The sequence below is a fragment of the Trachypithecus francoisi genome, unplaced genomic scaffold (genome assembly GCF_009764315.1).
Source record: "Trachypithecus francoisi isolate TF-2019V2 unplaced genomic scaffold, Tfra_2.0 Lachesis_group5, whole genome shotgun sequence".
Lineage (NCBI taxonomy): Eukaryota > Metazoa > Chordata > Mammalia > Primates > Cercopithecidae > Trachypithecus > Trachypithecus francoisi.
In genome coordinates, this window is record NW_022681470.1 from 73168568 (window position 1) to 73184420 (window position 15853).

Consider the following 15853-nt stretch of genomic DNA (forward strand, 5'->3'; position numbering starts at 1 on the left):
ACAAAGCGTCTCACTACATTGCCCAGGCTGGTCTCAAACTACTGGCCTCAAGCTATCCTCCAGTAATCCCAGGCTTCTAAAAGTGCTGGAATTATAGGAGCGAGCCACTGTACCCAGTCTTAATTTTTAATTTTTAATTTTTTTAGTAAAGTTACTTAAAGTTAACAGTATTATTTAATACAGTAACAAAGCAATGAATGGAGGAAGGTGGAGGGTGGAAGCGTGGCATAGTAAGGCGTATAGACCTCCAGTGCAGGCATATGGTCCTCAAGAGGAGGAGCCAAATGGTAAATAATCTTTGTATCCTCCACAGTATATGCACATGTAGATGACTCAGCGATGCTCAGTGAAGGTCACCACAGCATGAGCTCATTCACATGTTCACTCATTGATTCGTTCAACAACATTGGTTAACATGATAATTGCTAAGGCTTAGGCACTGAGGATACAACTATAAAGTTGTAGTCCTTGGATTCACAGACATTACGTTTCAGAGAAAGAAGCCAACAATACACAAGAGGACAAATAAATATTTAAAGAATCAGAAATTTTAATAAATACTATGAAGGGATAAATTTCCATTTCCCTTCTTAGCAATATTGGCATTGTATATACCAGGAATGTAAAAAAAAAAAAAAAAAAGTGAACGTATCTTAGACTTTTAAAATCACCAAGACTTGTATTTAATTGTCTATTTGTCTAGAAATCAAGAATCTAAGGGTAAGATGTTCATATTTTTCTCCTATTTCTATGTTAGTTCTTTGAAACAACTTTTAAGAATTAACATTTTTAATAACATACTTAACAGTGGTATCAGATTAATGATTAAAGACAAGGAAAAGCAGTTACAATTGCCCATTGTATTTAGAGAAATGTATAAAAATGTTTATAGCAGTTTTATTCATTGTAGCAAAACATGGGAACAACCAATACATCACTGGTAAGAGAAGAGAAATACTACACAACCAAGAAAATGTATACCTATGTGGACACATAAATGACTCAGAAACAATGTTGAGTGCTAAAGAGAGAGTATAAAACAAATTTTATAACTTTCAAAAGCAAGAATTTGTAGGCATTCATTAGGTGTTCAAACTATAAAAATGCATGTGAATAACAAACACAAAATTCTGATTACATATAACATCTAAAAGGAGACGGAAGCAGGACAGGAAAGACTATAGATAGACCAAAAATGATAATATTTAGTTATCAGATGTGGTGGCAGATTCAGGAGTGTTCACTGTATCATTATACTTTATTATCTATATGTCATATGAAAAATATATAATATATATTCTTTTGAAACTCGTATCAAAGGATAGTGAGGGAAATAGTGTTTTTCATATCTTAAGATACTAAATTGGATTTTCTTAATTCCTTATATCTAGTCTGATTTCTTAAAATGATAATTGTTATAATTATCATTTAAAAAAATTACTAGGATAATAAAATACAAAATATTTCACAGGACTTCCAAACTAAAAATGACTTTGGCAAAAAAAAGAAAACAAACGTGAATTTGTAAAGAAACCCCAATTAAGTGTAATGCCAACACATGGTTTATTTATTTTATAGTTGGGTCTGATATTTTAAAGTAATTTTAATCAAAGTAATTTACATACAGCAAGAAAATCAGGTCCATCTTTGTTATAAACGAAAAGAAGCAATCCATTTAATTGGTCAGTTCTGAACTTAAAAGAAATCTCAAAGTTCATTCCACCATGAAACATATATGGATGAAGTTCCAGGAACCCTTTAAAGATAAAAAACATGTACATGTTAGCATGTGTAACACAACATTGTCAGCATTGTAAGGGTGATGAGAAAGTCTAGGACACATTCTGCCACTGAGTAAATCTCACAAAAGAAGATGCAAATCAATGTTAAGAAATCCCTTTTTTAATTGTGCAGAAGTGACAGAAAGACCTAGATATATTAAGAAAGACTTTGATAGATATTATACTTTTTAAGAGGAAGAAATTTGCTCTGATATTATACTTTCTAAAGAGGAAGAAATTTGCTCTCTAAATCATTGGTTGTCTGCATCATGTATGATTATTACTGTTTTAGGTAAGTATTAACAATAAGTAGTTTGCATTGACTAAAAGAAACTCAGAATGACCTTGATGAAAACAGAACAATAAAAAAAGTGCAGCTTATATTATTAATATCATATGCCTTTTTGTGCTGAAGGCAGTTTAAGCAACTTAATAACCAACCAACTTAGCTATAAATGTAGGAGGCAGAGATGGGTTTTTATTTGATGAACAAGCCAGGTATTCCAAGCCACTATCATCCCTCTCACCTTCCCCTGGGTGGAAGTCTCTGCTCTGATCAGTCAGAGACTCAGTGTGTGTGTCAGGGGTAAGCTACAGACACACCTCCCCTTTCATTGTAGCCTTTTGAGCAATGGCAGGGATAGTGGTTCTAGTCTCCAGCTCTCTCTCAATGGCCTACTTAACCCATTGCTTAGCCGAGAATTAACTCTTAAGAACATTGTTCTTCTACATAATGAGATAAATAGGTATTTGTGGATTAACCTAGTAAACAAAACTCTTTGAAACATCTTTCTGAGTGCATTCTAAGTACACATCTCTAACTGCATTCTAGTTTCCAAACAACTGACTTGCAAATGGACATTGGTAATGTTAACATATGTAAATCAAGAACTGCATGGGCTACCAGAGATATTATACATGGATGTATACTTATGAGTCTTATAATTTATATTGCATATTCAGACATCAAGAATGTATTTGTGTGCACCATTGGAATAACTAGGTATTTCTGTGATACTAGGTTCATATGAGGTCAAGTTAAGCAAACAGGAGAGATGAAATTATACAAAGGATAGAACATAGATTTTAAGTGAACACTCATGTCTTTTTTAGAGCATTACCTGCTCCTAGGAACTGAGCTCCCTCATTTAATGAAGCAGGGCATCCCTCCCAGCTGTTATACACGTTGATTTGTTCTTCAGAACTCTGCCAATCCAGAGGTTCCCAAATAGCCGACGGACTGTAATTCTTCATAAAATGTACATCCTTGAGACAGCCCACAAAACCCTTTTGGATTATCTCTGTAGGAGTTTATAGATATCAAGAAATATGTATTTTGAAAGATTCTTTTCAAGCAATTAATTTTATGTGCCATTAAAATCAAAGAAATAGGCACTAGCTCTCACCACCTATTTACTGCAAGCCTCTTAATGATTCACGTAAACACCACACCATCAGCTATAGTAAATGATAGCAATTATAATGTTTAGCACTGGTTCAAACCCATCATATTTACAGAAACAGATGTTTATGCAGATACCTTGGTTTTGCAGTAGCAAGAGTATTGCCTTTTCAACTAACACAGAAAATTCATCTGCCACTAGCCTCAAAGATAAAGTACTATAACTTTAAAAGTTAGATTTGAAGGGAGTGTTTCTATTTAATATGTAGTTTGTAGTTTAGATTCCTCATCTATGAACCAGTCTGTTACTGAAGTAAATCAATAATTTGGTTTCATTTTTTGGAAATGTATATAGTGTTGACGTTGAATGTGGAACTCTCCAGACCAGGTAGATGTGGGGTTCATAAATAAAGTGAATAGGGTGATAACAGAAGGTTGAGACAGAAAATGTGCAAATGAGTGATTTAGAGAAAAAGCAAGAAAAAAATCAAGAGGAGGAGAAGGCACACTGAAGTCGAATTTCACACAGCCACCTCCTTTCCTATGAGGGCAAAGCTTAGTTTTCAGCTTTGAGTTTATGAGAGTTTTATAAGGCCAATTTACATAGACAAAGTAAAATTGTTCATTCATAATGGAGATGTGTCCTTTACAGGAAGGGTACTTAGTATCAGGATATTCTCTCCTTCTAGTACCTGAAAATACTATTTCCCAGAAGGGCAAAAAACAAAGGCTGTGTGTGTGTGTGTGTGTGTGTGTGTGTGCACGCGCACGCGCACTAGAGGGACTTCTCTATCAGTCTCAAGTAGTTGAATGAAAACCCTGTCTAATCTAGAGACATTTCTGAGGAGGTAACGATAATCAGCCTTGAGAATTCAATTATACCCTTCTCCTAAATTTGATGAACACTTTCTATTCCTTTTGATCTTCATCATGATTCCCTGAAGACTACAACCCATGAACAAATTATACTTATCTGGGTCCTAGCTTATTTGTAATATTTATGTAGTTATATTTTAACTTCCTGGGAGAGACTTGGAAGCACCCTGTGATTCTTAATGAGGACTTGGGAAACAATCCTAGAATTATTAGCATTTGCGTTTGAAGGATGATATTTTTTCCTACCTAAGGTTAATTCCATTCATGTTCGTCTTAATTAGTTGCATTTTAGAATATGTTCTTGTGCTCTTGTCCTAAAAATATGAGAATCACTTTGTCTATAGCTCAATTATAGCACTTACGGCATTAGGTTGGAATTACCTGTTTATACGCCTGTGACCTCTATTGTGATAAAGACCACATTTTATTCATCTATGAATATCTAGGGATTGGTTTAGTGCCTATCACATAGTATTCAGGGAATGTTCTTCACCCTATTTAGAGTATAAATCAAGCTCGTAGTTTTCCATTTCTGTGTTGTTTCACATTCAATTTAAAATCTTACAAAAAACGATGCATAAGTCCTAAAATAACATACCTTTGACTGAAAGTATTATAATTCATTTCAGCAAAAGTTTTAATGAATTCCTTTTATATATCAAAAACTGGGTACTAACAATATAAATACAAGTCATATGGAATACACGGTTCCTTTTAAAAAAAAAAAAGAGAGACCTAAAGGAAATTTTTGGCACTTTAATATAGAAAATATAGCATGAAGTAGAACATAATACTTATTCTTACTTTAAAATAATGTAAACTGGTTCTATTCTAAGTTTGGATGACAATATATAATATACCTTACTAAACTCACCAGAATCCTTCCTGAGGATGGTATAACTTTGCGGCAGCCCTCCCAGAAAGACTCCTGTGTTATCTCCAATAACGGTACTACCATTCAGGATGGCAGAGGAACCTAGAGAACAGGAGATGAGAAACACACCTTCACCAGGATACTCTATTTTTACTAACTCATCAAATAATAAAATCCTTCACCAGCCTTCGGGATACTACTCTCTTGGTTCTCCTCTCTCCTCATTGCCTGTTCATTACTTTTCTTCATTGGCTCTTCCTCAACATCCCAGCATCATGACGTTGGAATGATCCAGACTGCCTCCATCTCAGGCCTCTTCCTTTCTCTACCCATAGGGACCCCCTAAGTACTCTAGAGGGATGAGTAGTGGGCTGGGTTCCAGTATGAACTACCAGGGACAAAGGCCAGGGTAACCTGGTTTTCTGACTGTGTGGCATAACAATGGAAATCCCTATTCATATTTCTAATGCCCACCTTCTTTGAGAGGAGAGGCAAAGCTATTTGTGTTTGTTTTTCCAGAGCCTAATCCACTCCAATTAGCCCTACTTACATCTGTTCCCTTGGCTTTCAATACCATCCTTTGCTGGAAGTTCTGACTTCAGAACTCAGACTTGTTTCTTGATCAGCCTGCCTGATATCTCCCCGTGGATGTCTCAGAAATCTCAGCCTTAACATGTTAACAAGTGAACTTTGAACGTCTCTCTCCAAACCTGCTTCTCCCACAATCGTGCACTCCCTGGTTTTGGCAGCTGCATTCTTCCAGTTGCCTGAGACCCAAACCTGACAGGCTTGCTCTACATTAATGGCCAGTAAACTCTGTCAAAGACCAGATAGTGTCTTTGTAGACTATTCTGACTCAAGCAGCCATAGATAATACATCAGTGAATGGGTGTAGTTGTGCTCCAATAAAACTTTACAAAGACAGGCATGAACTAGATTTAGACCATGATGATAGTTTACCAACCCCTATTCTGCCTCAATCTCATCATCAAATCCTGTTAATTTGACATTCACAATATAACCAGAATCTGAATACTTCTTATTATATCTTCAATTATCACCCTTGTTCAGGTCTCCATGATTTCTTGTCTGAATTAACACAGAGTTATTGCAGAAGCCTATTAACTGATCTCCATGCTTTCACCCTCATTCCCCTTATAATTTATTCTCAGAAGAGCAGCTCGTGTGATCCTTTTAAAGAAAGCAGTCATATCATGTCATTCTTCCCTCAAAATCCTTCAACAGTTTCCTTCTTTCACAGTAAAAGTCCACAAGGTCCCATATGATCTAATCTCTAATGGCCTCTGTGATCTTATGTCCTGTCATTAGCCCTTTCACACCCTCTTTCCTACACTGGCCTTCTTGTCAGTCCTTGACATGCCACATGTAGTGTGCTCTCACCTCAGGGCCCTGATACTTGCTGGCCTCTCAACCCAAAGCATCCTCTTCCTGGATATTTACATGGTTTGCTCCTTTGTCCCTTCAGGTCTCTGCTCAAATGTCACCTCATCAGAGAGACCTTTTCTTTCTTTCTTTCTTTTTTTTTTTAAATTATACTTTAAGTTCTAGGGTACATGTGCACAACGTGCAGGTTTGTTACTTATGTATACATGTGCCATGTTGGTGTGCTGCATCCATTAACTCATCATTTACATTAAGTATATCTCCTAATGCTATCCCTCCACCTCCTCCCACCCTACAACAGGCCCCTCTGTGTGATGTTCCCCTTCCTGTGTCCAAGTGTTCTCATCGTTAATTCCCACCTATGAGTGAGAACATGTGGTGTTTAGTTTTTTGTCCTTGAGATAGTTTGCTGAGAATGATGGTTTCCAGCTTCATCCATGTCCCTACAAAGGACATGAACTGGCGTGAGATGTATCTCATTGTGGTTTTGATTTGCATTTCTCTGATGGCCAGTGATGATGAGCATTTTTTCATGTGTCTGTTGGCTGTATAAATCTCTTCTTTTGAGAAGCGTCTGTTCATATCCTTTCTCCACTTTTTGATGGGGTTGTTTGTTTTTTTCTTGTAAATTTGTTTGAATTCTTTGTAGATTTTGAATATTAGCCCTTTGTCAGATGAGTAGTTTGCAAAAATTTTCTCCCATTCTGTAGGTTGCCTGTTCACTCTGATGGTAGTTTCTTTTGCTGTGCAGAAACTCTTTAGTTTAATGAGATCCCATTTGTCAACTTTGGCTTTTGTTGCCATTGCTTTTGATGTTTTAGTCATGAAGTCCTTGCCCATGCCTATGTCCTGAATGGTATTGCCTAGGTTTTCTTCTAGGGTTTTTATGGTTTTAGGTCTAACATTTAAGTCTCTGATCCATCTTGAATTAATTTTTGTATAAGGTGTAAGGAAGGGATCCAGTGTCAGCTTTCTACATGTGGCTAGCCAGTTTTCCCAGCACCATTTATTAAATAGGGAATCCTTTCCCCATTTCTTGTTTTTGTCAGGTGTGTCGAAGATCAGATGGTTGTAGATGTGTGGTATTATTTCTGAGGGTTCTGTTCTGTTCCATTGGTCTATATCAGAGAGAACTTTCTTAACACACACACCCACACACACCCGCACATACACCCACACACAACTTTCCCTCTCATCTTGCTTTTTCGTTCTCAGAATTTATCACCACTTGATATTTGTTTAAATTTATTTTTCTGTATTTTGCTGCCCCATTCCTGCCCAAAAATGTAAGTTTTACAGTGTTCTCTGTGCTCCTTGTATCCAGAGTGCCTAGAACAATACCTGAAACATAATAGGTACTGATTAAAATTATATATTTCCTGAATGATTTAATAAAAGCCTGCATCATTATACAGGTACAGTGACTATGTAATAATTACATAAATGTGGCAGATAGGGTAGGCTGGAGCAAAAACTAAAATGTGAAAAAAACAGGATGTGTGTCCCAAGAATGCTTCCTGTCAACTGTGTAAGTTAGGAAATAATATTCACTTTTTTTCTCAGCACTGGTTTCCTCATCTCCAAATGCAGGCAAAAACTGCTTTCCTCTACTTTCCTTGCTTTATGGAAGTCAAAAGTTACATGAGAGAACATAACTAAAGGTCCATGCAAATTGTAGAGAACTGTAAAAGACATAGGTAACTTAGACATAGGTGACTTCATTCTTTTCTTTCTTTTTTTTTTTTTAACTAAAGACCTTCATGGATGAAAAACTGGTTGCCAGACTTCATCATTTTAGGAGCATCCCAAAGGCAAATTCAACAGCAATATAGATGAAATTGAGTAGAAATGATGGTGAAATAAGGATGTAGGAATATAAACAACAGAAAAGTATGGCAACACCAACATATCAACAGGGCTATTTATACATATCAAAAATTACTTACCCATATATATCCCATCAAGAGTGATTTGGCCAAAAGCCTGATGCCTAATAGCAATTATTTCATGCCATTTTCCATCACTATATTGTTTACCATGATCATTAGTTGTAGTTACTTCCACTGGTGACCCCTTAAGGGAATGAATGAATAAATAAATGTTTATATACACATATCTACACATAAACACACACTTATATGTTTGTTATAAACCAATTTACAGGTTTCAAAATTATGATCCTGATACAAGCATGCATATATTTCAAACAGAACTCAAAATTAAAGTTGATGTCTAGCATCATTTTGGCTTCCCTGTGATGTATTAATACTTCCCTGAGCACCACAGTGCACAGATCTGTAAAGGTCTCATCTTTGCAATAAGAATTTCTTACAAAACCACTTGCATTTTCTGATGAATATAGCTATTCATCAGAAAGGTAAAGAATTTTCTATTCTAAAATTTTAGACTTTACTTTTCATGGTGTAAATATGAAAAAGAAGAGAAGAATTTAAAACTAATAAAATCCCACTCAAAATGAGTTCTGAAGATAGAGAGATGTCAGACAAGTCATTCTTATCTTCACAAAGCTATCAATAACAAACGGGAATGACATTCACCTTAAAAACTAGTCAGTTATGATACATTAAACATAAGGGTGGAGTTAAACATAATACACGATGCTTTGAAGCCAAAATCCAATATTTCTAGTTCTGGCTAAGGTAATCATATAATAGTTAAAAATGTGTTCCTAAATGATAAGAGATAGGAAATGGCAGATATTAAGAACAGAGTTTAGCAAATAGGAGGTAATAATAATAATAATAATAATAATAAACTGAGAAATAGAACAGATGCCTGCCATGTCACTACTTTCAAGAAAAGTAAACACTTTTCCAGTATGTTATAGTAGCCTTGGTTACCTATAGTAACATTTTCAGTGTTAAGAGAATAAGACTAAGTGACAGATATCCCAACTTTGTCACCAACGGCTACTAGTACTACTATTAAAGAAAACTAAAACAGAAATTACTCTAAAACTTCTAAATGGGAATGAATTTTCTTCTTAATAAAGTTGATTTACTTAGCAAGAATAAATCTCATTCTATTAAAATCTTTAAAAATTAAAAAATAAGATTGGGTAAAATATTATCAAAACATTTAATTAGCAGAAAATTTTACCAAACTCTAATAATTTTGCTATACAGTTTTTTCAAAAAGAGAAAATAGATAATTGTTTGATGTAATGAAGCTGAAGATGTATATTGAAAAACATACAATGTTAATCGTTCCATGTTTAGTATGATTTCTGTTTATCTTTCTCTGAAATGGCTTCTGTGATATAACATGTCCACTCTACACATTTAATTGGCTCCTGTCAGGCCTCATAAAGAGCTTGACAACATGTATGATATACAGAATTTCATGTTACCAAAGTTAAAAAAAAAAAAAAAAAGCTTTTAATTTCCCATGAGTATGAGTGGGTTGCCTCTCACATGGACAATATCCCAACTTTTACAGACAACTCCATCAGCTAGAAACATGACCATCTGGCAAGTTCTAGTCTTTGTATTTTTGCAGGCTGACTTTCCTTATATCTGTTTTGTCTTCATACCCTTTTATTTTCTTCAACCCTATTCCAACATTTTAATATTTTACAAACACACATTTCATTATCGTAGTTTAATAATTAAAACCAGAACTGGTGTCGTGCCCAATTAATGTGCCCTGGTAGCATACCCATTAGTTTTTCCATTAGTGAATTCAACAATACTAATGGGATTACTAGCATGGGATGCTAATTGGGCGTGACATAAGAAACTGGCTTACTTCTTAGCATAGCCTTGCTAATGATGAAATTAATGAGCATTTTATTAAATGCTGTCTCATCAAAGTGTACTTAGTTAGCGTTAAAATTGTTACAAATGATGCTGCATTCTAAAGATCAGGTGTCTGAGTAAGTGGTTCTTCATATTTTGTTTGGCAACAATCTGAAGCATTAATAGTTCTCTACATCAGAAATCACATTTATTGGAGACAAATTCAAGTTCATTACCTACAGCCTCAGCATGCCAAACTCACTTTATACTTACAGCAGTTTAGAATATCATTTTTTGAAGATTATTTTAAGATTACTTCCCCCACCAATGAAAAGGAAAGAAAAATTCTGTGATGACTTCTGGTGTCATATTATTCATGTTGTTCTTTCTATTTGGAACATATCAGACACATTCAACAGATGCTATTCGGAATTGTTTTAAAGCTTTCATTCTCACAGTTTCCTTCCAAGTAAAGCCAGAATATGATGTGAATTTCCTGTTAATGTCACTGAACATAGAATATTTAAGGGATTAACATGGATCATTACTGGTCACTAAAGTATTATCTGGTGAAGTATATTCAATTGAATTTAATTAAATGAAGAATGGGAATATTATAGCTAATTGTTGGAGATAACAAAAAATACAGTAATTAAAAGTTGTAGTTAACTTTTTTTATTGTACCTTTTAACAATGGCAAATGTCCAGTTTGTAATATACAAACACATTTCTAATTTTATGTACTATGAAGAATCTTCCTTTCCCTAAATATTTATTCAATAGAATACCTTGGATAGTTGGATGACAAACCAAATACATTTTTATATCTATAGCCTCTACATTGTATTAAATTGCTATATAACGATTTTATTACTGATTTTATTAAGAAATTTAAAAAAGAGCAAAGTACATGATGATTTCATGTTATTTTATAAATATGTGTTAATTACTTTAAAATTTCTTGAAATTCTCTTCATAATTCAAAATTTAGCTATTTTGAACGAATTCAGTAAAAACAATTTAAAAATAACCATCTTATTGTTTCCTGATAAAAATCAAATTATCTGAAAAACAGAGAAGTTTAAACAAGACTGGGCATGGTGGCTCATGTCTATAATCCTAGCACTTTGAGAGACCAAGGTGGAAGGATTGCTTGAGGCCAGGAGTTCGAGACCAACCTGAGCAAAACAGCAAGACTTTTTTTCTAATTTTTTCAAAAAAAAAAAAAAAAAACTAAAGCTTTATGTAATCATCACAAGCTAGACGTTTTAACCCAGAAAAATTGATAATTTTCTTCAGTTATGAGTAGTAGTAGTATCTTACCAACCGTTTTTGAGTCAGTCAACCAGGTAATTTGTCAATGGTCATGTATTTACTGAGCATCTACTATGTTCCAAAGACTGTTCTAAGTCCTGAAGAAGTATCTGTGGATAAAACATTCATAGACTTTGCCCTCACTGGATCATGCAGTCTGATAAGAAAGACACACTAAGTACATAATTACTTGTGTCATGAGTACAGTAAAGTATTCACTAGATAATCTCATCCTCATTTAAAGATTAGAGGATAAAAACTGGCTTAAAGTGGTACCCAAAGTATTTAAAATATAAATAAATGTAATGCCAATAGAAGGCATATGAAATAAACTTCTATACTTTTTTAAATCCAGGGTAGCTCTAACTTCATACAAGAAGCTGCACTGATATTACTTTGGAAAAGGAGAGCAAATAAGAGAAGAGTATTCAAAATTTTCGCCATCCCTCAGTTTTAACACTTCTTTGTCTAAAAATGAGTGGGGCTTCATTATAAATTTAGAAAATATGTTTAGTACCTGCTTTAGAGTATAAATTCCTTGGAGGTAAGGAAAGACACAGTCCTTGCTAGCATGAGCTCATTGTTTCATATATAGTTAGCATCATGACCCATGAGCACTTAGTGTAATGCATCTGATTACATTTTCTCAGCTAGATCCCAAGGCCATCCTGCTCAACCCATACCTTGTATTTTAAACAATAAATAAAATGTCACTTTCCTGAAAACTCAAGCAGCTTTTACTTTATGGAGAGATACTACTTCAGATAAAAATTTACTTACTAGACATCATTAAACCCTCCCCACTCCTTTAGCCCCCAACTTGGTTTTAGCAATTTTTTTTGGAGACAGGGTCTTGCTCTGTTGCCCAGGCTGAAGTGCAGTGGCTCAATCTCAGCTCACAGCAACCTCCACCTCCCAGGTTCAAGCAATTCTCTGCCTCAGTCTCCCGAGTAGCTGGGATTACAGGCACCTGCCACCACATCCAGCTAAGTTTTGTATTTTTAGTACAGACAGGGTTTCACCATCTTAACCAGGCTGGTCTTGAACTCCTGACCTCGTGATCCACCCACCTCGGCCTCCCAAAGTGCTAGGATTACAGGTATGAGCCACCGCACCCAGAGGCTTTAATAATTTTATTAATACTTGGTGGGCACCTATGGACCATGTCTACAGCTTAGGGTTTGGCTACACAGGGTAGAGAGAGCAACTGGGAAAGCTAATAGCAGTGATGAGCACTCTAAGTAATTGTGTGAATGAGAAGGGTAAGGGGACAGAAATGAGGGGCAATGCCCTGTGAATGTTTCCCTGAACTCTATTACCACGCTTTGCACCAGCCTGTCCAGGTGATCACCGTAAAGGAGATGAAAAAGATGAGACCTGCCAGATGAGTTTCCTGGCAGCCATTCTCAGTTAAGCAGTTTGACCTCTTTACCCTCCTATCCTACAGAGTTTTAAGGTATCGAATCCTTCAGAAAAAGCAACACCACATGTCAAAAGAGATGGCAATCATGCTTCAGATTTGGGGAAATCATTTTTGGATTAATTCTCCGATGACTGTTCCATGTTTGGTAGGGGGTGACTATAAATACTCAAAATCTGTGATGAACAACCAATGGCCAGAATTCCAATGAGTGTCATTCTGTTCATTTCTGTGTTCCCAGTGCATAACTGTGAAGTCCAATAAATTCTTAGCAAAATTTCATTGAATGAAATAATTCAGTGCTATTCAAATAATTGAATTCAGTGCTAGTTCTATCCCTAAACCACTCTATGACACTAGTTAAGCCACTTCATCTAAAGCACGGATGAAAACAATGTCAACCTCAAGGGGCTACTTCAAGAATGAAATGAGATCATTCATGGGAACCCACTTTGTATACTTTAACGCTCTATAAATAAGTGGTCCCGTGATTAGTTTTTCTCCATCTGGCTTCTTCTTAAATATCTCCAGATACTAACTGGTTAAAGGGGAAAAGCCAGATTTTTCTTTCTCACTAACAGTCTTCTATTTTACTGTACTCTCCCCTTTCTTTTTCTGATTTTTGTTGATTTTTTTAACTTAGCATTTGCTCTCCTTTCTAACCTTGTTAATTTGGATGTCCTGCAGAACACTTTTTTATTAGTAGTAACTAACTTATTTTTCTATAACATTTAAAATCAAACATTTGCCCTATTTATTTTAAGAAAACAAAACATCAGTATAACCTATTCCCTTATTCCACCCACACCCCACCACTCAGCTGATACCTTCAGAACTTTTAATTCACTCATTTTTCCTCTCCTTCAATTCTTACTAATTTTAGCAACAAATGATTATTCACGTTTTTTTTTCTTGCCTTTGCTATACTTCTCTTCTATTTCAAAGATTCTTATTTGTCACTGTAAAACAGAGTTCTAGTCACTCTATCATTAAATATTTAGGCATAGCTTAATATTGCTAGATTTATTATTCACTGATGCTTCTTCTTTTTATATTTCTGACTCTGTTATTTTTCCTTTTGGCTAGATTACTTACTGAAATATTTCTTTCAGTGAACAGTGCACAGATGGATTTTTTCTGAATTTATGAATATCAACAGCCATATTTCTTTCATGTTGAAAAGTAGTATAGCATTGTAGCTAAAATCATGGTCTTTGGAGCTCAGTTGCTTGTGTTTATAACCTGGCTTGGTCACTTATTAGGGTTGTGACTTGGGGAAAATTAACTTACCTGTGACCCAGATTCCTCACCTGTAAAATGGGTTTATTAAGAGTATCTACCTCATAGAGTTGTTGAAAAGTTCAAATGAGTTTATGTGCGTGTGTAGGTGTGTGTGTATGGGTATATGTGTGTATGAAAATGTGTAAATTTACATATAGAGAGAGCACTTACAATAATGCCTGGCACAAAGAGGTCTCACAGAAGTATTAACTTTGCTTAATCTTGACAGGAAATTGATGAGTCTTTTCAGTGGATATATACTAAATTCCCTCTTAAATCAGATATTCTCTCCTATTTTTGTTTCATCATTTTATGTTATCCCTGTTTTTCTCGAGCATGTGCTTTTTGTTCTCCTTCTGAATCGCTTCTTAGTGACAGTAGTTGTATCTATCTTTCTTGTTTGTGTCACATTTTTATTATGTATTTTGAGAGATTTCTTCAACTTAATCTTCTGACCTACTAATCTGAGGCTCAAAGTGTCTCTCCTCTAATTAATCCACTTAAAGTTTTCAAATAAAAAATAATATTTTCCTTTATGTAATTGAATCAACTTCAGCTGATTCTTTTTTTTTATTTTTTTCAGTTGCCATCTGTCTTGCCTTCTGCGATAGCTGCTGCTTCCTCCTTTCCCTCTGGCTGCGGGACCTGCTTAGGTGTGATGCTATTTCCTTTTGCTTACTCACTGCCCACCTGCTGGCATCCTTTAAGAAGCTGCCTTACAAGGGGACACTCAGAAATCTTTGTGTCTGAGGACCTACAGTGCACCAGCCAGGGAGTTAGCGGGCCTCTATCAAGTCGTGAGGAAGGAGCCTTTCTGCCCCTGGTCCTTCAACTGGCCACTGTGTGGCTCTCTCAGCTTCATAAAGCAGGGGGACCTTGGCCTGCTTTTTGAGGCTGGTAGGGTCCTCAGGTACACTTGGTACAATAGGCCCTGCCTTTCCTCTCTAAGGTCAATGGATCTCCGGGGCACATGAGGCTGAGATCCTCAGCCACATTACTTAGTCCATGATCCTAGATGCAACTTGGATCCAAGGGTGAACGTTGTGCCTGCTTTATCAATAAAACGTAAAACGTTTATTTGGTAAACACATCAGTTTTAAGTTGAAGAACTAAGAAAATGGAAAGCTAATATCTTTTACTTAGTCTTACTCATTTCTCAACTACTCACATGCCTAATACAATACCTAATATCAAATGCTCACTGATATTTGTTTAACTCAAGTGAAGACAATTGTTCAGTGCTTTCCCAGCACCCTTAGGAAAAATTCAAATCCTCACATTCGCTTACAAGGCCTTAAATGACTTGGTTTCTACACAGCTTTTCAATCTTCAACCTTTCCCTTTGTCTCTGTTCCCAACTATATCAGATTCATCTCAGTGTACTAAATGTGCCATGCTCTCATCCACCTCAGGCACTTAATATTTGCTATTTCCTTAACATTTGTTGCTCACTTTGCCTGGAAACTTTATGTTCAGCACCTTCCCAGGTGGAGATCAGTATCTCCCCTGTACTGCCCCACCTGAAATATGCACCCTCAAATACAGATGTATGCTCTTGTTCTGACCAATTTTTCTTCATTGATTTGTATCTCAGTTAAATATCACATTTCCAGAGAAAATTGACAACTCAGAAAACAATTTATTTATTTTTGTTCCTATAATACATAGCATCCTAAATCTTTATTTTGATATAATTTATAAACATTTTAAAGTGATTATTTTGCTGTATCCTTTGCAGATTTT

At 35.5% G+C, this 15853-nt stretch overlaps 1 protein-coding gene across 1 annotated transcript in view; it reads right to left on the reverse strand.

Moving 5' to 3' along the window:
* USH2A (usherin) overlaps positions 1–15853 on the reverse strand; it is an 809712-nt gene that overhangs the window by 461251 nt on the left and 332608 nt on the right. Inside the window, exons 22-25 of the mRNA XM_033195653.1 lie at positions 8284–8410; positions 4934–5035; positions 2903–3082; positions 1626–1756 (exon numbers count right to left, since the gene is read on the reverse strand). Coding sequence (XP_033051544.1) covers positions 1626–1756; positions 2903–3082; positions 4934–5035; positions 8284–8410 — 540 coding nt within the window. The remainder of the gene's footprint in view (positions 1–1625; positions 1757–2902; positions 3083–4933; positions 5036–8283; positions 8411–15853) is intronic.